The sequence below is a fragment of the Manis pentadactyla genome, chromosome 6, assembly GCF_030020395.1.
Source record: "Manis pentadactyla isolate mManPen7 chromosome 6, mManPen7.hap1, whole genome shotgun sequence".
NCBI classification, from domain to species: Eukaryota; Metazoa; Chordata; class Mammalia; order Pholidota; family Manidae; genus Manis; species Manis pentadactyla.
Window position 1 is genome coordinate 156,044,602 of NC_080024.1, and position 24,553 is coordinate 156,069,154.

Consider the following 24,553-nt stretch of genomic DNA (forward strand, 5'->3'; position numbering starts at 1 on the left):
AATTGAACATGTTTCCAATACTGAATCTTTGCTGTCAAAACATCGCTCAGCAATGTTTTGTTCACATGGGTTCAGTACATTACTTAAATTTATTCTTAAATGTTTTAAGATTTTACTCAGTATCATTCGAGGGGTCTTTCAGTAATGTACTGTTTGTGATTTGTGGGAAAGCAGTGCAGTTTTGAATGTTAGTCTTGCAGTCTGCCATCCTATCAGATTGGTTTTGGGGTTTCAGGTATACAACCTCATTCTATAAATAATGATTGGGTGATAAGATTTTTTGTTTTGTTTTGTTTTCAACAAGCACATGGGGGTTTAAAATGAAAGTATCTTTTGATCAATATTATTCATCACAATTTATAGTAAGAGCCTATCCCTTGAAAAATTTCACTCTTGAAAGAATGGTACAATGGATACTCAACTGCAGTGAAGTTTACCTGATTCACTAATTGTTAAAATTTGCCAGCTCTCCGCTCTTCCCCTTTTGAACAATTTTAAACTAAGTTGCTGACATCATGTCACTATTTCACCTCTAAATATGTCAGTATTATTTCCCTAAAAACAAGACACTTTAATTTATCCTCGTAGAATAATCGTCACACTCAAGAATTGAGCCCTTTATGATGATCTGCCGTCACAGGGCCCCATCCGGAGTGACTGACATGGGAGGGGGAGACGTGAGTTCCAAATGGAAGAGGCTCCGCTCCCTTGGGCCCTGGAGGACAAGCATGAGGCTGGGCTCCCACAGAGTGGAAATGCAGTTTAGTAGTGAAATTGGGCAGTTCCTGCTCCATCAGAGCAGGTTCTCAGTGTTCTGTAGTCGTAGCCTCCTTAGCCTCATGTCTCTGCAAGTAAAACTGAAGCCAAAACGTATGAGTTCTTTTCAGTAAGTAGTTACATCCAAACAGTCTAATGAGTATTTGTCTTAATAGCTTAGTAGTCATGTGAAGAACTAACCATCTGTAAATTGGGTGCAGCACAGCCTTTTAGACCCTGGCCTTTCCTCTTCTGCATGGATTCTGTCTCCTGCTTTTAACCACAGAAGCTACTGAAACCCAGCTCAGAGACGTGGCATGAACCTGAGCCACATCCAGCTGGTTCTTAGCATGGCATGGGACAGTCGGGCATCGCATTTCCTTTGAGAGTGCCAGCCTCCCTTGGACTTTGTCATGGTGCACTGGCACCTTGCTCCTGGTTGGGACTGTGGCTCGATAGCCTCATTTTTCTCTGTGAAAGGAGACATTGCTCTGTCTTCACAGAAAAATGAGGTGGTTGGAGTTAGGTATGGAAAGCCTATCTTGGGAAGTGGAGCAGAATCTGGCTTGGGACAGATGTGTGGATTGTATTCCATGGAATACATGGTGATTGCTGGGAGCTGATCTGTGTTTGTTGGGTGGGAACGGGAGTGTACGGGTTCCTTACAGTGCCCCTCAGGCTGGGTAGGAGAGGAGATAGCTGAATGCATCAAGACTAGGGTTTATGAAGCGTGGTTTATGGAATAACAAAGGAGTCCAGACAGTGGGGATGTTGGCAAGAGAGTTGAAATAAAATAACATGGTGTAGGCTGGATAAGCAAAGAAGTGAAACCTGGTGTGTGTGTGTGTGTGTGTGAATCCTGTTACCATCACAGGGACGGGTGAAGATGGGGAAGCAGTTCTACAGGCCCTGCATCTGGGCGGGGCTGCCCCCAGGTGATGGTGAGCCCCAGTGTCGTCCTGTAGACGAGGCTGCTGGCCTCTCTCCAGCCCCTCCAATGTCCACCCACCCACAGTCACCAGGGCAGTGAGATTTACTGCCTTCCGTTCTTTAGAGAAACCTTTTAAAATTTACTCTGATTTCCTCCATTACCAGAAAGAGAAATAGCAGTAATCCATCATTTCCAGAAGTTCTTGGGTTTTTATACATTATTTTCAAAATCTTCCCTTCATTCTATTTTCTCTCCCACACACTTTGTCCAAGTTCTTTTCCAGATTGTTCCCCAGAATGGCCTTCCCCTCCTTCCCCTCTGATTCCTGTCCCCTGTTCACCTCATGTGCTGTGTCGGGTTTTGTTACTCTGCTCAGCTCTGTCATGCCATCGTCTCGTGAGGCGGGAGGCCGGATACTGCAGGCAGCTCACCTCATCAGAGCCCTTTCTTTCTTTGGTAAAACTCCAGTTGCCTTTGTCTTTGACTGTTGTGGTTGAAAGAATGTACATATTCCATAGTTTCTCACTTCCTTTGAGGACTCTGTGTTTCCTGAAATCACTCGCCTCTGTGTTTCTATGACTACTACCCATCCTCTGTTTCCTCTTTTTGAATATAACAGGTTCTCCCTCAGGTCAATAAATAGTCCCAGGAGAAGAAAAGGGTGGGGTAGTCAGGAGAGAGGCTTTGCAGGGCTATGGGCTGAGGCTGCTGCCCAGAGCTGCGAGGTCCTCACCTTCCTGGACTCCGCCAGCGTCCGGAAGCGGGGCCGTGATGCTCAGTGACCTGACCTTCCTAAGTCAGTGCAGGAAGGTCCTGTCAAAAACATGTTGAACAGGAATTTAAGACTAAGGGTTTTACATGAACAGAAGAAAAAAAGGGCTTGGCTGAGTGTATTTCAAATGTGAGAAGTGTTTAGCATCATGTAAAATATAGGGTGCTCTTTTTTTTTTAATGACTGTATCAGGGTAGAGGTTCAATGTTTTGTTCTCTCACCCAGTAGTCTAGGGCTTTAAATGTTACTTCTGTCACATGATTCACAGTGAAAAGGGGAGGAAGAGGAGCCCTTCTGCCCCTTTGAGGCCTGGTCTGCAAGCTCCTGTCAGTTGTGCTGATACACCACTGAGCTGAATAGTCATCACACAGGCTGCTTAGTGCTTAGGAAGCCTGGGAAATAGGGTTTTAATTGGATAGCCATATGCTCAGCTAAGAAACTATTACTGTAATATGGAAAAGAAGAATAGGTGTATCTGAGCACAATGACCATTCTTTGCATATGCTAAAATAATAGATTTTTGGCTACCTTTGTCTATTTGATATGTTTTTATACCTCAGTTAATTGACTTGAGTATGGTGTATTAGTAATAGCTACAGGATTAACTCCTGACTTTTAGCCATGTTTAAGAATCCAGCTAAGATGGAGCAGCTCTTTTATCCCAGGTTGGCCCTTTTACAACTGACCCTACTTAGTGATGACACAGCCAATAGATGTAGAAAGACTCTAGAAGGTGGAAAGAAGAGGGCAGGTGTCTGTGAGGCTTCAAGACTTGAGGAGCAACGAGGCAGTGAGTTGACCGGGCCAGGGTGCTGGAGAAGCCTTCTGCCAACAGGCATGGATGAAAATCTCTCCAAGAAAAGCTGGTTCCCCTTAGCCAAAACCAGGAAAAGAGTGGTCTAATAGCAAAATCTTTTTGTAGATGCCCACCCCACTCCAGTCAGTCACCAACTGGAAAACTGCTCAGGGAAGCTAAGTGGAGAGTGACTTATACCCCCTCCTGCTCCTGTGCCTTGGAAGCTGATGGCCCGCTGCCTGACTGTCTGGGACTGAGCAGGGAGCTAGTCTCTCATCCATCTCCTGGCAGAAGGAGGAGGAGCTGGATTCCCCCAGCTGATGGTATTAGCAGAGCCCGGCTGGAAGCTGACTGTTGATCAGAAGCAGGCAGTGTCAGAGGCTTGGGGGAGCTGAACCTTACCCCGCCCAGCAGCCTGAGACCCAATCAGGTGATGCAAGATGGACTAGTCTGCACCAAGCTTTCCTCCCCTGGGATCACTGGTGGCGTTAGTGGGGCCTTATGACGTGAGCCTTCACCTCCCCCCTGCTGCTGGGCCACATCTGAACAGGCTAACTGCTGACTGCCTGCTATAAGATAACCTAAGATCTAGAATCTCAGTGTGATACCCTACATGTCCAAGACACAACTGAAAATCACCCTTTAGACCAGGAACCAGGACAGCCCCAGCTCCAAGGGGAAAAGAGGACAAATACCAACACTGAGATGACCCTGATTGTTGGAATTGCTTAGCAAGCATTTTAAAGCAGACACCATAAAAAATGCGTAATGAATTGTCTTGAAACAAATGAAAAAAATAAAAGATAGAAGAACTAAAGGGGAATTAGAAAACTGAAAAATTCAGTGATTGAAATGAAGTCAACTGTAGCACTCAACAGTGGAATGGAAAACACAGAAGAATCAGTGAACTTGAAGACAGATCAATAGAAATTACTTACACTGAATAACTGAGGAAAATAGAGTGAAAAAATCAACTGATTCTCAGGGAACTTGGGACAATTGTAAAAGATCCAACATTTGTATCATGGAAATTGTAGAAGGATAGAGAAGAGTGTGAGGTTGAAAATATACTTGAAGAAAATTAACCCAGATCTGTTATAAGGCATAACTTCACATATTTGAGAAGCTGAATGGACTCAAAGATAGATCTACACCAAGATACATCATAATCAAACATTTGAAAACTAAAGACAAGAAAATACCTCGAAAGAGGCTAGAGAGAAATGACCTGTTGCCTATAGGGGCACACCAGTTCACAGGACAGTCAGCTCATCGGAATCCTGAAGGAAGTGGAATGCTTTTCAGTCGTTGAAAAAAAGAACTGTCCATTGTGAATTTTATATATGGTGAAGATGTCCTTCAGGAATAAAGGGGAAATAAAGACATTTTCAGGTGAAGGAAAATTAACAGAATTTGTTGCTAGCAGACCTGCCGTTTAAGAAATGGCTAAAGGAAGTTACCCAGACAGAAAGGAAGTGATGTCAGGAGGAGGCTTGGGAAGTCAGAATGCCAAGAGCAGAGGGAAGTTAATTCTGTGGGCAGCTTGGATGTTTTGGGTGAGATTAACTTTTCGATCAGTGACTTTTAAGTAAACAGATTTTCCTCTGTAATGTGAGTGGACCTCACCCATTCGGTTGGGGGCCTGAGTAGAACAAAATGCCTGGCCTTCTCCAGCAAGAGAGAATTCTCCAGCAGATGCCTTCGGACATCCTCCGCACCACGGCCCTCTGGGGCCTCTAGACCGCCAGCCCACCCTGCTGTTGGAGGGCCTGCTGGCCTCCAGTCCCGTGAGCTCGTTTCTTGTAATAAATCTCTTTCTCTGTATGTACACATCCTATTACAAACTTCTGGAATGAGTATAAATAAAAACTGGGGTGAATACAATACATATTCTTCCTCTCGAATTCTTACTTCATACTTATTGAAGCAAAAATTACCATAAACTACGCTCAGTGTACATAGGGGGAATACCTAGGACAGTTCTATTTAAAAGCGGGAGAGGGTTAAAGGGGCCCGAATGGAAATGAGGTTTCTGCACTTCCCTGAAAGAGGTGAAATGTTGATGCCAGTAGGTTATGCCGATTACGAGAACCTAGAGAACCTACAAAGGGCTGTACTAAAAAAGACCATAAATGAGTCGAAATGAATTCTCAAAAATTCTAAAAGTAGTCAAGGAAGTCAAGGAAAGAGACACAGAGGAACAAGAAGCTGAAGCACCCAGCCAAGAGTAAGAGGGCAGACTTGGCCTTTAAATGGCTTTACATTGTGGTCTAAGCACCATCACTGGAAGATTGAGGATGATGCTTGTCTCCAGTCACTTGCTGTCTCCGAGAAACTCTAACATCAAGTTGTCCCACGTAGCTCTGGATGTACAGCAGAACTCAACGAGTGGCAGCTGGGGAAAGTATTGCTTTTTTAAAGTATTCACCATTTACTGTTTTGTCAGAGAACCTACGGGAGGGCCTTCCTTCCTTCCGAGGCTGAGCCTGCACACGCAGCGTGGCTGGTAGAACATGCAGAGCTTTGAGTTGAGGAAAGTGAGGATTCATGGGAGGCTGGGGATTAGACACGACAAGATAAGGCAGGTAGAATGCTTAGCGGTGAGCTGGGTCTGGGACATAGTAACACAATGCGCCTGAGACCTTGAGAGTAGGACTGAGGTTGCCTTCTGGGGTCACACTGAAATCATCACGTAATGGACTGGAGAGGTAAAACGTTACATTTAAATGGGCGCGTGTAAAGTATATCTTCAGTGAAATCGATTTAAAAATAACTCTAAACGTATTTTCTCATATGTACTTGCAAACTACAATTAGCTTCTTAATGTAAGGTGTTCCATTTCCAGGGTTTTACTTCTAGAACACTGTAAGCTAATCTTTCCTTACTGCTCTTTTGGGATTGATAGTCTAAAATCTGTAGTGGTCACTACTCTGTCAAAATAAACCTCAAAACCAGAAAAGTAAACCAGAAAAAGACTGTATTTTAAAAAATTACTTGGAAATGTTTTCTTAAAATTCACGTAATCATTGAAGTTTGCATCTTTTCCTGCTTAAAGGGGTGTTACAGGGTGTTCGGGGAAATGGCACATGGTCACAAGCTCACAAACACACTGCCCGCAGGAGGCGGCCGTCCAAGCTCACTGGGCCTCTTGACAGGGACCTGGGGCTGCAGGGGCTGGGAGAAGGGGTGCGTTATATGGGGTGGGCTGTAGGGTTACCCTGGGCATTGAGCACCATTTGAGGTCAACAGAAGCAAAGTCCTATAGGCAAGGAACAGACTCGCCATCTGCACTTACAACGTAGAAAATACGTTCTCAGGTTGACTCCCTAACTCAAGAGCTATCTTCTGCACCCTGTGGACACCATTCACACCTCGAGTGTGATATAAGAAGGAAAAAAGTGTTTGTTCCAGAAGAAAGTATAATTTGTGTATCAGCCCTTTACAATCCTAGGTTTCTAAGATGCCCTTGCTCTGAAACGTTTGCTCTGCTCGCCGTCTTTCTCTGGCAGAACCTCATCTGCTCCGAGTGTGGGGACGAGTTCACACTGCAGAGCCAGCTGGCCGTGCACATGGAGGAGCACCGGCAGGAGCTGGCAGGGCGGCGGGCCCGGGCCTGCAGGGCCTGCGGCGGTGAGTTCGAGACGCCGTCGCAGCTGAAGGAGCACATGAAGACTCACTGCAAGACTAGGTATGAGCCTCCCTTGGGCACGGTTAAAGAGCAATCGATGCAGTGTGTTTTATATATATAATATGTACTATGATATGTAGTATATGATGTAATATTAATACATATACAGATATTATATATATGTATATAAAATAAAAATTGGCATACTTTGCTGTAATTGGTTAAAAATATTGGCTGCTTTAGAAACAGGAACAGAGCAGCTAATTTGGTGTGATGGGAGGATGTCTTTTATAGGATGTAGTTCATGAAAGATAAGCTTGAAAATTAAGATAGGAGTCAGCCTGGCTGGGTAGAAACTTTTAGTTAGTATTATAGTGTTAAAACCTGCGGCACATGGTACTGGCGATACATTTTTATAGACAGGTTACAGAGTATGTAACGTGGATTCACGGGTCCAAGTCAGTGTATTTATGAATTCATGTATTTATACTGACTGTTTCATGAATTCATGTATTTATACTTACTGTTTAGAACTTAATAGGTACCCAACACTGTACTGAAAAAATAATTAGTATGTATGTAAATATTTAGATATAAATCTTCATTTAGTCATTACAGACAGCCCATCAGGCCAGGATACTTTTTGAACCCATTTTACAGATAAGAAAACCTAGATCAGAGAGACCAAGTCACTTTCTCAAGGTTTTACAGCCTGTGAGTTCCAGGCACTGGGATTTAAACCATAATAGTCTGGTTTCAGAGTTTGTAATATTGGCAACTGTGCCTATAATCAAATACATGTACACAGCCTAGTAAAACTTAACGTGTTTTTCAAGTTTCGTATCTGACTATTCCTGATTGTATGTCGTCACTGACACTTCCTTTCCTTAATAAGGCCAAAGGCAAACTTCTTCCCGGCCCTTGGTGCTCAGGCCAGCTGATGGCGGTGACCAGCTGTCGCGCCCACTGAGCCGGTTTCTCCGACAGGTGGTCAAAGCCCACCCCAGAGGCCTCTTCACCTGCCACACGATCAGTTGAGCTTGTCCCCACTCCAAGCCCCAGCCTTAGGGAACAGCTACACCTTTAGCAGCCACCCACACCACAGCCTCCACGACGGCGCATCCCACACTGATTAGCAAGTTTATGAAGTGCCCAGACGTCGGAGTATGATTTATCCTTAGTCTCTGCATTTCAGACTCCTATGTGGACTGAACATCTCCGTGTGGTCAGCTTTCTCTTCTGTTTCCCTCTTCCTCTGCTGTGCCACTGCTGACTCATGTGGTACCCACCTAACGCGTCAGTGATCTTTAAACCCCAAAATGTAATGCGTGCACTCTGTCCCACTAGATTTTTATCTGATGAAGTTTAAACATAGGCAGTCTTGCTATGTCTGAGGGTTTTGGAGACATGGTTGATAATATCTATGTGGTCAGCACACAGTTGATTGCACTGACTTCTGGGTCTTCCGGGATCGAGGGCAGTGACCAGCTGAGCGGACCAGCAGGGGATGGCGGCCCCCAGAGCTCCTGCTGAGATACAATGGGTTGCTCTTGGGCTGTGCCGGGAGGGCGGGGCAGATTGGTGAGGTGGCTGTTTTACGCAGGCCTTTCAGAGGAGGCGCATTTCAAAGGAGATGCCTCAAGGGGTCCCTGCAGATCTAGGGAAGGGAATTCCAGGCAAAGAAGCTGACACAATCTTAGCTGCAGTGAGCCTTCTGCACTGGAAAATGGAAAGGGGGCCAGGACCCTGGGAACTCACTGCAGAGAGGCCTGGGCTGGGGCTGAGTCTGCAGTGGGCAGGGGTGTGGGGCCTTCGGCTTCCTGGGAATGACGATTTGATCCAAACGCAGTGGGAAGGCCTGGAGGCTGTTACACGGGGATGGCTTGCCCGGCCTTGGGCGTGGCTGTGGCTGCTGTTTGGGGGGGGCTGAAGCAGGAAACCGGCGACCAGCGCAGTGGTGGCTGGGGACTGAGAGATGTGAGCACGTGGGGGTGTTCATGGGTAAACCAGCGACTTTTGGAGATGGGCTTGAAGTCGGCAGAGGGAGAGTCTGGTGTGACGCCTAAGGTTTAAATTTGCACAGCTGGGAGTTGCCGTTTCCCGTCCTGGAAAGGGCAGTGTGGGGCTAAGTGCAGAGCTGTGTCTGGGACCTGCTAGGTCTGAGCTGCCAGTCAGCCATCCTCAAGGGGAGGCCCGGCGGAGGGTTAGGTTCTAGGTTGGTGCTCGGAGGAGCGTCGGGTGGTGGGAGGTAGGGCTTCGGAGACTGTCAGCAGCTGAATGGTAGTGAAGGCAAGGAGGTGGCAGTTACCATGACGATGCAGAAGTTAACACCTGCGGTCTCCACATTTAACCACCACAGGTAAAGCTTTGTCAGAGGCACAGTCCAATTCCCACTCCCCAAAAACCTAAATTTCTATTTTTATTAGGTATGCAGAAAATAAGTTTTCTGATATTGAATACACAAAATGTGTGTAGGACCCGCATGTGTGTGCATGCACACAAACACACACTTTCTGTGATTGAGTTCTTATTAGGGCATGTCCATCTGAAGACCAGCCAGCTAAACTCCCTGGTAGGATTCTAATTTTGAAATTCTAGTACAAGGGAGATGACCTAATGAGTATTCCCCCCATGTCACTCTAGGGTGTCAAGTACAAGGTCATACAATCGGAACATTGACAGGAGTGGATTCACATACTCATGCCCACACTGTGGAAAGACGTTTCAAAAGCCAAGTCAGTTAACTCGGCATATTAGGATACATACAGGTATGAAATACATCTACTTTTGGGTGATCTGTGATATAGGTTAAAGAAAGGAAATGTGCCTAGAGCCAGCTAGATCTGGAATATAGCCTTGGCTTTTCCATAGTTTGCTGTGTAATTTGGTGTTAACTTTTAAGATTTTGAGTAGGCGGTAGGACATATGAGCCTGTAGTTATGGGGAGATGTTTTGGCTGGAGGGATAGGTTTGGGTGTTGAATCTGTGTAACAGGTATTTCTTTTAATCCAGCTGATGCTCACACTGTGTGGAATTACATTTTGACCCTTGTTCTCCCTCCAGGTGAACGGCCATTTAAATGTAGTGAATGTGGAAAAGCTTTTAACCAGAAGGGGGCCTTGCAGACGCACATGGTTAAGCACACGGGTGAAAAGCCCCACGCCTGTGCCTTCTGTCCTGCTGCCTTTTCTCAGAAAGGGAACCTCCAGTCACACGTGCAGAGGGTTCACTCTGAGGTAAACCCCCCCACCCCGTGTGTGTGCGGCATTCGCGGGGTGCAGCATGTGGTGCTTGAGTTAATGAGTGAAACTGAGAAATTCCTTTCTACTTCGTAAATGCAGATTAAGAGATTGTTTAGAGCAGACCCTCTTCAATGTGTGTTTGTGTATGTGTGTGTGAGAGGAATTTGGCTTAGTGTATAAGGAAAAAGTATAAAACATTAGCTCATATCTTCGACAGGCAGTAAACTTTGGTGAGTAAGTGTTTGAAAATAATCATAGTACCTTTGCTAGTTATGATCCATCAATCTGAATGTTAATTTACTTCATCCCTCAAACTTGAAACACTATCAAGTGTATAAAATTGAAAGACAGGAAATGAAATCGAGGAAAAATGTATGGTTCCTCTTGCTGGTATCGCTGAACCTGTATTTGGCCCCCTGCCCCTTTTTTGTCAGACGGGGCCTGGTCTGTTTGTTTGCCTCCGTGCTGCCTGTCACCTGTTTCAGCAAAAGGGGTGGTTGCAATTTTTTCGTTGTCTACAGATCACACGATTCGTAAAGCCTCTGGAGTGTTTCTCTTAAGCAGGTTAACCTTTGCTTTTATTAATTGTCATGACTTGATGTCTTATTTACAGTCTAATGGTAGAATACAAAGACATTTTAATCAACACCAGTGCTTTCTTCAGGGCTCAGTTTATTTTTATGTAACTGCTTTGCAGAATGAAAACATATTTTTAAAAGCAAATGGTAGCTTTTAATTTTTTCTTTGGAATAATGCCTTAAGTAACACTGAAATGAAAAAGAACCTATCTAACAATTGATAAACAGATTCAGAATTCCATATGAGTGAGTTACTTTTAAAAATGAAGTTTTATTATCTAAGACCCAAAGATACGAGAAGGGGCATGTAACTATCAGAGAGGCAATGACTGTGTGGAGAGCAGTTTCCTTTGGATCAGAGGAATCGTTTGGGGTATAACTCAGCTCATTCAGCTGCCTCTCTGTAAAGATGAGGCTCAGGAGTAATGGCATATTGTGTAGCACCCACAGAAATCTCACTGGACCTTTAGAGTAGCCCTGTGGGATCTTAATAGTGCTCCTGAATTTAGAAAACCCCTTTAGGCAGGGTGCGGTTGCCTGTCACCCAGCCCTGAAACCCCCAGGCTTGGAATGCTCCAGAAACAACCTTTAAAGGTTAGGAGGCTGTAATGCCTTACATTTGGTTCTTAACAAGGTGCTAGAAATAGAATGGGAGTCCTATCCACGGTCAGAGAGGGCTGATCAATGTTCAAGACAGTCTTCCTGATTATAAGAATTATGGGCTTGAGTAATGAAAGAGTATTTCAGGGGCTCTCTCTGTGCTTGGATGTTCCCTTTATTTTCCTTTTTCTGTAGTCCACTTTTGCCTTTTATCATAGTTTTAAAAAGTAGTCGTTTCTTGGAATGCTTGGAAAATTTGCAGTATCAGCAGTCGCTGATATGGAATATTGGGTTAGTGATGGGAAATGTGTACGTTGTATGACCATCTTTCTAACTTACATGTTTCAGCCCATGGAAGGTTTAGTCAGAGTAATAGTTATATCTGTCTGCCTTCATTATTAAACATTGTGTTTCACCGTTTAAAAAATTGAGAACATGAAAAATTCAGATGTTTTATTTTTACTAAGTTACAATAACTGAGAGCTATGTTTGTTTGTTTCTTGTTTTTAACTGCTAAACCAGTTCTATTTTATAGAAAAGACAGTGACATGTCAGGTAATCTCCTGCTGGCAATATTGATTAGAGTTGGGTCATTGATTATAGAGCTATCTAATTTAAAATAAAAAAATGTTAAAGAGATTACTTCTGTTATTTTTAATGGAATGGTCAATTATGACTTGCCATAATTTAAATATTTTTATGCAATAATTAATTGTAAAAAATCATTTTTTTCTTCTTTATTCTTTAAGGTCAAGAACGGCCCTACATATAATTGTACAGAATGTAGCTGTGTATTTAAAAGTTTAGGTAGCTTAAACACTCATATCAGCAAGATGCATATGGGTGGGCCACAGAGTTCAGCAAGCTCTACAGAGACTGCTCACATTTTAACGGTAAGTTTAGTAAGTTTGTAGATGGAAGGTTATTCTTTACCACGTCTGTAATCAGTGAAGGCATTTAAAATCGAACATTATTTTTAGAATATTATTTAGCACCATAAAGGTGCTATGAATGTTTTGTATATGGAGGCAAGGTGCTACTTTCTGTTATTTAATTAGTGAAAGAAAATCAGTCTTCAACTTCAGAATAATAAGATGATCCTAATTTATGGACTATCATTGAACCAGTAGAAAATATGACAAAATATAATCATTAAGTTAAGAAATTATAATTCCTTCAGTCTATATTATTGATGATTATTATTGAATATTCTTTATGTTATAACTTAAGAATCAGTTATCCTTTTTAAATAGTATTTCTCCACGTCTAATGTGACAGTGATAATTTTTCCTCAGACTGGACTTTTGGGAAACTAAACTGTTTTCCAGTGCATGTATCTAGAATGGTATGACTCAGAACACAGGTGCTTTGATTCTGTGTTCAGAGGACCTGGGCCTGTTACACACTACCCTGTCAACTGATAATAAGTGGCAAAATCACATGGAATCTTAGCAGCAGTGGACGTTGAATACCAAGTCTCAGTGGTGTTTGAGCTTATCAGTGCAGTTGGCTTATCTTAAGTCAAGGACTGGCTTCTACCAGTATAGAAAATAGGCCTCCTCAGTATGTAGTTCCGAAGCTTAAGGTTCATGATTAGGGCTTGCTTCTTTTTTCTTTTCTCACAATATTTGCAGCTTGGGGTGACTACTCAGCTTATTGTCCATTAAGGAGAATGTTGTGAATAAGTTCTAAAACTGGAGAATAATTAGTTTCATAAGTAAGTCTTTAGAATTCTATTTTAGACTTTTTAAAATAAAATTTTTGGTGTGTAAATCAACCAAGTATTAGCATTTTCACCATTTCCTTTGGTAATCTGCAAGTCAAGTAGGTAGACACAGTGAATAACCTGTGTTAATCAGACTACTTTTAAAATTTACATTCTCAATAAAAAGCTGAAAGTGTAGTATAGGGGCTTGGGGACCTGGACCCCCACCCGCCTTGTTCCCTAATCTGCGCGTGGAAGGGCATCGGAGTCGTGCCGCCCTAGGGCCGCCCGGCCCTCCTGCAGCCTGCAGGGTTGCCTCTCACCCGCCTCTCACGCCTCGCTCCTGCCCTTTCTGCTCTACTTCTGAGGGTTTTCTTCAGCTTTATCTTACGACTCTCTTACTGGATGTTTTCTTCTGTGTTGCTAATTAGCTTTTTAACTTCTGAGGGCTCTCCTTTGTGTTTCTTTTTTAAGACATTTTTTCCACGTTTGATATACGTTCCTCAGAAATCTAATTAGTATTTTCTTTTTAAATGTTCTCCTCTGCCTATTGAGTCACATGCCCTGGGTCACCTCCCTGCTCGTCTGTCAGATAGCTTGTCGTTCCTGGTCACCTGCTTGTATTCCGGAATTAGGCGACGGCAAACAAACTCACGTGTGACTGTCGGTTGGCCTCCAGGTGATCACACACATTCGCATGTAACTGGCCAGGGAACCAGCTTTTAAGCTTGCAGTCCCTGGTGACAGAACCTAAGAGACTTTTTGATTAGTCTGGGGAACTCAGTGCCACAGAACGCACCCTAGTTCTCCCCAGATAATTTATTCATTTTCATCTCTTTTAGAGGCAGTCCCCATTTTTGCCTGAAGGTCAGTACCTAGCTGCCATCTGTTCTGTGGAGGAAGACGGGTTCATTGTCAGTCTTAAGTACCTTTTCCACCTTATTTCTTTTCTGTAATTAGTAGACTTTGTCTTTTAGAGTAGTTTTAGGTTTACAGAAAAATTGAGCACAGAGAATTCCCATATACCTTCCCCACCAAGTCACCTTTATTAAACACCTTGCATTGCTGTGCTGCGTTTGCTAAAGTGATGAATGATTACTGATACATTATTATTAACTGAGGTCCATAGTTTGTGTTAGGGTTCACTCTTTTTTTTTTTAAAAGAACAGTCTTTTGATAAGCAGGTGCATGTAGTTACAGGGTTCACTCTTTGTGTTGTACATTCCACAGGTTTGACAGATGTACAGTGTCCTGTGTCGACCATTCAGTATGATGCAGAATAGTTTCTGTGCCCTCTGCTGTCTTTTTGACATGGCATTTCAGATTTCTGACTTTCTGTGAGATCAGACTCTCTCTCCCCTTAGATCTTCTTGGTCATAGTTTTACAGAGCAGTTATTCCTCCAATACCCCTGTTTTCTGGAAATTTGTTCAATCTTTCTGACCCCAGTGGCTTCTTTCTTATTTTCTTTATTTTCTAACATTTTTCTATTCTTTCATTTTAGTGGACTAACAGGATGATGAGGTTTGTGTGTTCAATCTACCATCTTGAATTGTAGTCTGTATTACCACTTAAAAAACTTATAAAAAATTATAGTAGAAGAATTCATTGAACATGTTCTTTTAAGAGCCATTATTGTGCCTAACATAAAAATTACTGAGGATTTTTTTTTGAAATTTGTATTTGGGATATTGTTAGATTCTAATGTTCATGGGCAAGATATGCCTGTTTGTTTTATTTTTTTTTAATTGAAGTACAAATGAATATAACTTTACATTTTTAATGAAAATGTTGCTGTGTTTCAGGCCACGCTGTTTCAGACTTTACCTCTTCAACAGACGGAAGCCCAAGTCACGTCAGCTTCGAGTGAGCAGAACTCGCAGGCAGTGACCGACGTCATCCAGCAGCTCCTGGAGCTCTCGGAGCCGGGGCCCGGGGAGCCCAGCCAGGCCCCCCAGCCGGGCCAGCAGCTGAGCATCACTGTGGGGGTCAGCCAGGACATTCTGCAGGTGAGGCCTGCTTACCTGCTCTCGTCTGCTTGTCAGAGATTGGGTATCGTTGTTGAAAAATAAATACGCAGAGCTTGTCAAAGTAGAAGTATCTGCATTAAAAATGTGTCCTATATTGAAGCAAAATATGCTAATTTTAATTAATTATGGACAATGCAGAATTCTTCTTAATTTGTTAATTTTTACACAGTTAAAATTAGTTTTAAACTAATTTTTTCTCTGTAAGTGAATTTACTTGAAAAATGTAGGCTTTTCAGATCATTCTTATAACTCTCTGTTGACAAGCATAAGAACTATTTTATTCTTTCTTCAGGTTCGGGTGTAAGCGTTCTGAGAGTCAGTCCTGCCCCCTCATCAGTGTATGCGCGTCTGGTGCCTGTGGGGGTGGGAGCAGAGGGAGACGGGCACAGAGGCTTTTCTGCTTGTCCTGCCCCAGTCCAGCCCTACGTGCAGATTCTTCATTTCTGAACAGAGATTGTCTTCCTTTTTCTGTTTACTTATTGTAAAAAGTAACCTTTCTCCTATCTGTACCCCCGTGATGACAAGTTGGCAGGGTGTAAAGAGTCTCAGGATATTGTGACAGCTGATGTCTTCAGGGTAACCCCGTGTGACCTAGAACATGAGCCTCAGTCTAGTTAGAAACAGCCATGGGGGTCTGAGGCGAACTGTCCAAAAGTCAGTCATTCATTTTCATTCCCTTTGGTTGAGAAATGCAAATGCCTGCCCTGTTGCATTTTGGGTAGAAATGAGATGTCAGGTAGGAAAAAGAGACGTTTGAGCCCCCAAAGTTGGAAGTCTTGCTTTTAAAAAACTACTTGGAAATGTAGATTTTTGTTCCTAGGAGGGTGGAATTAAAATTCTATAGGGGAAGCTTGATCACATCTGTGTAATTGATGTTGGTGGGCACCTCGGCCATCAGATGTCCTAACCTGTTAGTTTTGTTCTGTCTCAGCAAGCCTTAGAAAACAGTGGGCTGTCTTCAATTCCAGCTGCAGCTCACCCGCGCGACTCCGGCCGTGCCAAGCCTTCTGTGGCTCAGGCTCAGCACCCAGACGCGCCCAACGTTCCAAGTGAGCAGACCGAGCCAGGCGCAGAGCCAGAAAAAGAACAGGAAGGCCAAGAGAAGCCGGATAAGAAGGAAAAAAAGATCATAAAGAAGAAATCACCATTTCTACCTGGTAATTAAAAAATGCTTTAAGGTTTAGGGGCATGGGATCGCCTAGTGTGGTTTTAAGAAATTCGCCCTCCTTTGTTTCTTCGAAGATGATAGTTGGTTGAATCCTCTGATAGTATCTTCCTAACAGCATTCGTGTGATATTTAAAATTAAAAACCGCAACAGTGGTAAAATGTGGGCTGCCTTCTTCCCCACGGTGAGAGTCTACTCGCGGGCACTGGGCCTTCCAGCCCAGCTGTCTTAGACTCCTCTCCTTCTGGATTTTTAAAGAGGATGATTTTAATGTTTCAAAATTCAGTGTGGATTTTTATGGCAGGTTTGTATAGAGATCTTTCAGATTTGGGGGTATTCCCTTCGGTTGTTAGCTTATTAAGGTTTTTTGTTTTCTCCTTTATGTTGAATATTATTAAATGCTTTTTTTTCTTATTGTTATGACCATGTTGTTTTCCTACTTTAATCTGTGATGTGGTAAAATCACAGTAACTAAGGTGAAACAAACCACATATTCAGTCTAGGCTACGTTACTTTCCATTTCTCTCTCTTTCTCTTTTTTCACCTTCTTTTTTCTTTATGACACATTTTTTAATTTGGCCATTTTTTTTTTCAATTTCACTATGTAAAATATACTGTTTTAGAAAAAAAAGTGTAACACCAGCACTTACTAATAAACCTGTTCATTTATGGAAACACTTCTTTCATAGAGTACACATTGGTGTTGAAACAATTTGAAGAAATTGTAACAATTTGAAGTAATTGGTATCTATAAAAAGTTTTAATTAGTATATTCCCCTATACTTTGTGTGTGCCAACACAAAAGAAAATTAAAATTTTCAAACATATATTCTGCCATTTTTAAAAAGTATACTGTTTTCCACAGCTATGGTCCTTTTGGAAGACTTGACTTGAAGTCTCAAATTTAAAAGACATTAAGGTAGGATAACTTTGCTGTAAGTTTAAACAGCATTTTTATATAGAACAACTTGAGTTGGCATGCAGGTAACTTCTCTCATTGTCACATTCCTGTATTTAGGGAAAATTACATGAGTTTTACAGGAAAATCTCAGTACATATACTGCAATAAAACTGAAGCCGTGTTGAAAAGACCAGTTTGGATGGCACAGTAAAATGGCCTCTTTATGCATTATTAACTGGAGTTCCTGATGATGGAGGCAGCACAGGGAGATTTAGTCCTTAGGGCTTTGCTCTCTGAAAGAACATCTTTAAGTCATTCTTAAGAACGTTTGCATCAGGCTGCTAGAGAGCTTGCCCAAACTCCTGAGTTGTTTGTGGAGCTGCTTGCCAGGGGGGCGTGTCCTCTGGTTGAAGACGGGAACACATTCTGGGCCCCGGTCAAGGTGGGCTGTTCCCAGAGTCCCTCCAGGTGCAGGCAGAGTCTGTGCAGCTGCCCGGCCGGGGGTTTGCTCTGGAGGCGCTGGGAAACACGCTCTGTGCTCACGAGCAGAATCGGCCACTCCCCACAGGCCAGTGTCAGCTTCCTGGGCTTCTGCTAGCTTTGAGAGGCTGAGAAGGCGTGTCTCTGTGCGATGGGGTCTGGAGATTCCACTGCTCCTTGCCGAGTGACCTCTGCGCCTTGCTCTGCTCCGACTTTGCTCATCCCACTGCCTGTGGCTGTGTGCAGAGGAGCAGAGTGCCCCCTCTCAGGCTGCAGACTGGCGTTTGCTGCTCATGGGGGCAGTACTTCAAAAACTGCGTGAAGCATGGGCGTGAATATGCATTGTAAAATGATGATTCCTGTGTCTTAAAAGTTGGCCTTAATCTGGTTGATAGGGGAATGAACTCCTGGTGGTCTTCTGCTTCAGTCTTTGAGCACTAATTCTGAGGTGGATGGGGAGAATTTCTCCCTGTAGGGAAATAATCATTCAATGAACTATACTTCTGAGAATATTGTTTTGTAAAAGACTTCTGGGGGCTGGTAAAAATGCCTGCAAGCAGTGCAAATAGACTTTGGAAAAGGATCATCCCACAGTCTGCTCACTGCAGAAAGCTGCTGGTTCTGCATGCACATTGAGCAGTGTGGTTGAGACTCTAAGCTAGAGATGCCTGCCTGTCTTCTTCTTGTGTCAGCATCCATTTTTCTAACAATTTAAAATTTCTTCATTAGTAGAAGTCAACAGATCCCTCATAATGCTTTCCCCCTTGCTGGGTATTCCCTGTAGCCACCAGCTTTCCAGCTATCTCACAAATAAGTAGTTGATTATGGCTGCTAATTAAGGACTGGTAACTCTTCTCAGGTGGAGAAAGCTCTAGTCAATCTTGTATTTATTTAGAAGATCCTCAATTAAAGGATTGCTTTTTTGTTGCAAGAATGAATGAGCAAGTCTAGACAGCAGTCAGCAGTTCTGTGCGTTTGGACTGAATGCCAGGACTCCTATGACCCAAGGACTGCTGTGGTTCACCTGTGAGAACTCCTCATATTGAACCATAGTTGGGAAGAATTCCAGTGTCACAGGCACATGCTACTGGGAACTAACTCCTGATGTTAGCAGAGTTCGCATCTCCCGCGGGGCACTAGCTTTGGAAACATCACCTGGAAAGTGAGCCCCATGAGGTGGTAGGAGAGCTTCTGCTAACTTACACAGCAGTGTTATTGCTCTTCCTGCTTCCATTAACCGTACGGTCCACCCATTCTCAGGGTAGAACAAAGACTCTGCCAACAGTCTAGCAATAACTGGTGACAACTGAGTGACGTGCCCAACAATAACTTCAGCTGTTTTCTATTTACTACAAGCATGGCTTCACCTTTACCTCATTTCAAACTTAGATTCTTCATCGTAAGTCACGTTTTCCGTAATGGCCAGTGTGATTGCCTCTACATCAGCTTTGGCTGATCGGAGAGCCCCATGAACAGGGTCCAGACCTGAAGATGGTAATCACAGCACCCAGTGATGGTGCGGGATGCCCCCATCCTCAGGACTCAGCAGCTACGATACCAGCACTGCTTCGGTAGCCACACCAGGGCTGCCTCTTGAGCAGCCTGAATGTCTCCACTCTTAAATATTTGAGTCCACTTAAGTTCCATTCCATTTCCAGCTTAAAAAATCTGGCCAGGAAGTCCACATCATCTTCCTGGTCAATGCTGAAAAACCTAGTAGACTGTGAGACTTGACAAAAAAATTGTCCTAGTTTCATTTCATCAAGTCTTCCTTTCTGTACAGTTTCAAATAAATGGTCACATTCTTCCTCTTATAGAAGTTACACTTGCATGTGACCTAGCTGCACACTTACAGACCTATCACTGGATATAGGATAAGTCCCTAAGAGGCCACCCACTTCAGGTCATTGACGTATCACTTCTGAATTAGAGTCCTGATAATTTTGTAAGGTTTGGTACCATGATTCCACCTGGTTTGGAATGCACCGTTCCCAGGTGGCATCTTTATCAGTGTTCCTGCAGCCTCCTCTGGTGTCTACAGCACGTGATGACCCACCAACTGGGTCAGTAGCCATAAGGATTCTGTGATACAGAACCACTCTCTAGGGTTTAGGTCCACTGCTGAGAAAATGTCAACCACCACCACCACCAAATAGGGCCATTTAGTAAGATATCGTGTAACAAAAAGGCAAAGATGTAGGCTGTATTATCTTATATGAATAAAGGTCTTCTCTGGGTCAATAGTTGTTAGCTTGGAATATTTGTACTTAACTTGATGTAGTACTTGGAAGAAGAACAACCTTCTGGGACTATCATGGTATGTCTTCTGGGCTGGAACCTCTGTGCACATCTGCCAGGCATCTGGGGAGTCTGACTGCCTGAAATAAGCCAGGGCCCTTTCCAAAGTCTGAGTCAGCATTTGGGTTGGCACTGAAAGAGTCCGTCTGTCCTCCCCTGCTGCTCTGGGCGCAGTGTTGCAGATACAGTAGGTGTGCCCTCCGACCCCACAGAGGAGCCCGTGTGCGTCTTCCTTCTCACTCAGCTCCACCCCTGCCGGCACCACCAGGGCCTTCCCGTCTTGTCAGCCTCGTGCTACACATGGCTGCAGCTGACGCCAGAGAGGGAGCGGGCTGTGTCCCCTGGCACCTTCTCTCACATGGGAACTGACTGAGGAGTGAGGAGGCCACATCCAGGACCTCGGTCTCCTGTGGGCAGGCTTTCCGTGTCACACAGGCTTTCCGTCATCTCCCTACCAGCCTCTCAAGCTCCGAGCCTGCTTGCTGATTTCCCCTGGACATCCCATGCTCCGGCCATGTTGGATTCAGTACCTGGCTTTGGGAACTTCAGACCTTGCTTTCGCTTCTTTTGCCTGGAGATGCACCTCAAACCAGGTCCTTCTTGGCAATCAAATACTTGCCTTTCACAGCTCAGCTACAGAGTCATGTCGTGCATGCAGACGTTTTTGAGGGAGGTGGACCATGGGCAAGGCTGTGCTGCCCGTGTGCCCACGTACGCCAGTGCAGATTCCTGCCGTAGCGCACCGAGTGCTCCACCACACTTGCGTGGTCACACCGCTGTACCTCGGCCCCCACAGGGGCAAGGGCCTCCTGGAGTGGCACGTGGTCCTTACTGAACATGCAGTCAGTGCTCTCCTTGAAGTCGCTGGGGGGACAGCCCTTTATGAAAGCTTTCACTCAGGCTGTAGAATCACACAGACCTCAGTGTGCACCCTGACCTTTTCCATTTATTGGCGTCTGAACTTGGTTAAGTTAACCTCTAAAATCTGTAAAATGGGGGCAATGATAGAATAAACAGAAGAAAACGGAATGAGAAAATCCATGTAAGGTGTGCAGAATAGTGCCTGACACAAGTGCTTAAGAAATACATATATTTTCAAAATTTTTAAATAGATGAAACTTGCTCATGCCACACAATTCAAATGATACAGAGCGGTGTACAGTGGTGAAAAGCCCCTGCTCATCCTTGCCGTCTACACACCCTCCTGGGGCAGCCACCATCACTGGGGTCTTCTCCGATGTTAAGTAAGCATAGGCATGTTTTTATATATAACATCGTTTTTTTTAGCAGAATGAGCATCATACCGCATGTATTATTTTGCAGTTTCCTTTTTTCAACATGATAACTTCTTTTAAGGGAATTCCATTTTATGGATAAATAATATTTAGGTTATCTGCAATTTTTTTCTAATAAAAGCAGAATAAATGTAAGTGTATCTGTTGGGTACATTTCTGGAAATGTCATAGGTTTGAAAGAATAAGTTCTGTGAAGATTGTTTTAGGGTTTTAATTTTGAAATGATTTCAGGCTTAAAAAAATTTTGCAGAAACAATGAAAGAATTCCCATATGCCTTTCATCTAGATTCTCTCCAAATCCTATCATTTTCCTTCATTTACTTTTCTTTACCTGTATTTCCTGAGTTTTCTGAGAATGACTTGCAGATACAATACCCCTTTAAGTTCTTCAGTGTGTATTTCCTAAGACCAAGGGCAGTTTTACATAACAATAGTATATTCATCAACAGAGTGTGAAAATGCATCCAGCCTACAGATCTTATTCAGATTTCTTTGTGTCATTCATGTGCTTGATGACAAAAGAAAAAAATTCATAAACTTGAAGTTTGGTAAATATTGCTGGTTCCCCTCCAAGGGGTTGTATCAATTTATAGTCCCAACAACAACATACTGGATGCTGTTCTCTCACATTTTTTTGGAGGTTGTTTTCAAACTTTTGGGATCCTTTTCACTCATTTACTAGATTAAAAAATTCTTTCTTTTTGTAGTTTTCATTTATCTTACAAGGAGTAAGGTTGAGGAGCTTTTCGTGTTGAAGGACACCTTTCCAGTGTTGGACTGACTCTTGCCTTTTACTTGTTATGATGCATTAAGGATGATAGTATTTTGTGATCTATATTTGTGGCATATTTTCTTTTCTAATTTGTCCTTTTGTGTTAAAGAGGAACATATTTTGTCTTTATAAGTCAAATGGGGAGAAGTGTTTTCTTTCTATATAGTCAAATTTGCCAAAGTTGTATGACTTTTGGGCTTGTGTAATACTTATACTTCAACATTGACATTATTGAAAAATAACCTGTTTTATCTAATGCTTTTATATTTTCATATTTTAAACTAAATCTTTGACTCAGTTTTATTTTTTGTTTCCAGATGGGCACCCAGCTGTCCAAACGCCATTTATTAAATAAGTCATATTTTCCCCATCAAAATGCAGTACCACCTTTATCATACATTACACTCTCAAAACTACATAGGTCTTTTCTGGGCTTTATTCTGTTCTGCTAACCTGTTTTTTTCATTCATGTGTTCTGGTACCAAATGGTTTTACTTTTATAGTGGGCTTTCATACCCAGGAGGCCTAGTCTTCTCTTGTTACACTTTTTTTAAAGTGTAATTTTGACTGTTTTCACGTATTTATCTTGTCATGTATACTTTAGAATCATCTGCTAAAGTTCCAAAACTCTAGTTCTCAAAGTCTTACTGTTATTTACATGTAAGTGACTTAACCAGGGAGAATTATTGTCTTTGTGCCAAAGAATAGAGTATGCAGTTCAATTTATTCAGATTTTTCTTTCATGTTTAAGTAGTATTTCATTTTATTCTTGATTTTGTAGATATAAAGGATGTTGATTTTCATGTATTAAAACATGGGCCTCCTTTTGAGTTTTAGTGTTTTTTTGATATGTAGTATCATTTATAAATAATGATTTTACCTTTTCCCTTATAGTTTATACTTCATATTTCTTTATCTTATCTAATTTCTTTGGCTACTATCTTTAGAACATGATAAATCAATGTCAGTGATAGTGAACTTTTTCCTGACTTTAGATTCTTTTAGTATTTTCCTATTAAGTCAAATGTATGGAGATGTTTTATTCACCTCTTGCTATTTTTGGACTATTTTATAAATGTTAAGACAAAGTGTTGAATTTCAGCAATTGCTTTTTCATCTTGAAGATGATCATAACATGTTTTTTCTTTTTAAGTGTATTACTGTGTTTGATGAGAAAAGCTGTTGCCCAGCCTCAGGATAGTTGCTGTGGGGAGATGCAGAGCTGGTCTTCGGGTCTTCTGGGGCTTGGCCATCTGGGGTCAGACTGAGGGGGCCAGACCAGACATGCGCTCGCCAGGTGTGAAGATAGCATCAGAGCCGCCAGCTTGTAATCTCTGTTCCTGTCTGTTCCCAGAGATAATTAGAACCTGGTGACAGTTTTATGTCATCTTATGTCATTAAAGATAGGTTTTCATTTTTGTTTGGAAAAAATCTGCTTTTGGTGGATGCTTTCCTAATTTTAGCTAGTGAATATTACAGTTCTCGCTCACCTTTTTATGCCATGCTTTTTGGATTTTTCATAAGGCTTTTAGGTAATTATTGTACTTTTCTGAATTAATTCTTACATACTTTTTTAAGCATCTTAAGCTTTGGACTTCCTTAATATAAATAATAGCACCATAAAATAGATGTCTTTCTCTCACTTTTAAAATCATTTCCCTTCCTTCCTCCTCTTTTTTCCCTTGCGGTTTGTGTATGTTCCCCTTTGTCCTTGTCTTTGTGTCACTGTTTATTTTTAATGCTTTTACCTACCATCCCTCCTGTGTTAATTTTGCAAAGAGCATTATATTTAAGAAAATAGATTTTTTCTCTTTACAGATTCACTTGCTCATAAGAATTCCTTGTATTTACTGATAAGAAAGAGAAGGAAATAAGAGATTTTCATTTTCCATAATAAAACCATGTCTGTACAGACACACTTAGAGTTAAAATCTTCTGAAGGATTTCGTAATATAGCCAAAATCCTTTTAATTTAAGTGGATTCTTTACCCTATAAGTGTCTATTTGATTGCACATGACTAAATCTAATAAAAATTAAATAAAAATGATTCTGTTGAATTTTGTTTTTGAAAGTTTTTATATTTTAGAAATCATTTTACTTACTATATTTCCATAAATTCTACTTGTGATTTTTCTTCTGATAGGAATAGTTTTAAGCCTAATTCAAAGTTGAATAATAATACCTAGAGTTACAAAAGAGAGAATTTTCGTATTTGGTCACAAACTAGTTCATGTCATATATGCTGCTTCTTTGTCTTAACTATTTGTAGGTTCCCCTGTATAGCCTAAGAATTTACCATTTCCTAAATATTTACAGTTTTATTTTTTTATTAGTGATATTAGATAGGCTCAAACAGTACTTATTTCCAGTTCACCCCTTCTCTTCATGTTCTCTGAGTTAACTTCGGAGTCATTTGATCACATCTACCCTCATGCACATTTATGGTGAGTCTCTGCCGCTAGCCCTGGTTTATGTCGCCTGCCCAGGTAGTGCTCTTACCTCTCCCAGGCTGGGATTGTTTTTCCACAGGATGGGTAGGATTCCCTGAAGATTGAACGATAATCCTCTATAATTTCAGTGATTATGGAAATCTCAGCTTTTTC

At 42.3% G+C, this 24,553-nt stretch overlaps 1 protein-coding gene across 7 annotated transcripts in view; it reads left to right on the forward strand.

The window, feature by feature from the left end:
* ZNF236 (zinc finger protein 236) overlaps nt 1–24,553 on the forward strand; it is a 107,804-nt gene that overhangs the window by 24,294 nt on the left and 58,957 nt on the right. For all 7 annotated transcript variants that reach the window (XM_036884169.2, XM_036884167.2, XM_057504295.1 and 4 more), the window contains 6 exons: nt 6,765–6,943; nt 9,527–9,651; nt 9,947–10,119; nt 12,053–12,196; nt 14,813–15,016; nt 15,969–16,194. In XM_036884169.2, coding sequence (XP_036740064.2) covers nt 6,765–6,943; nt 9,527–9,651; nt 9,947–10,119; nt 12,053–12,196; nt 14,813–15,016; nt 15,969–16,194 — 1,051 coding nt within the window. The remainder of the gene's footprint in view (nt 1–6,764; nt 6,944–9,526; nt 9,652–9,946; nt 10,120–12,052; nt 12,197–14,812; nt 15,017–15,968; nt 16,195–24,553) is intronic.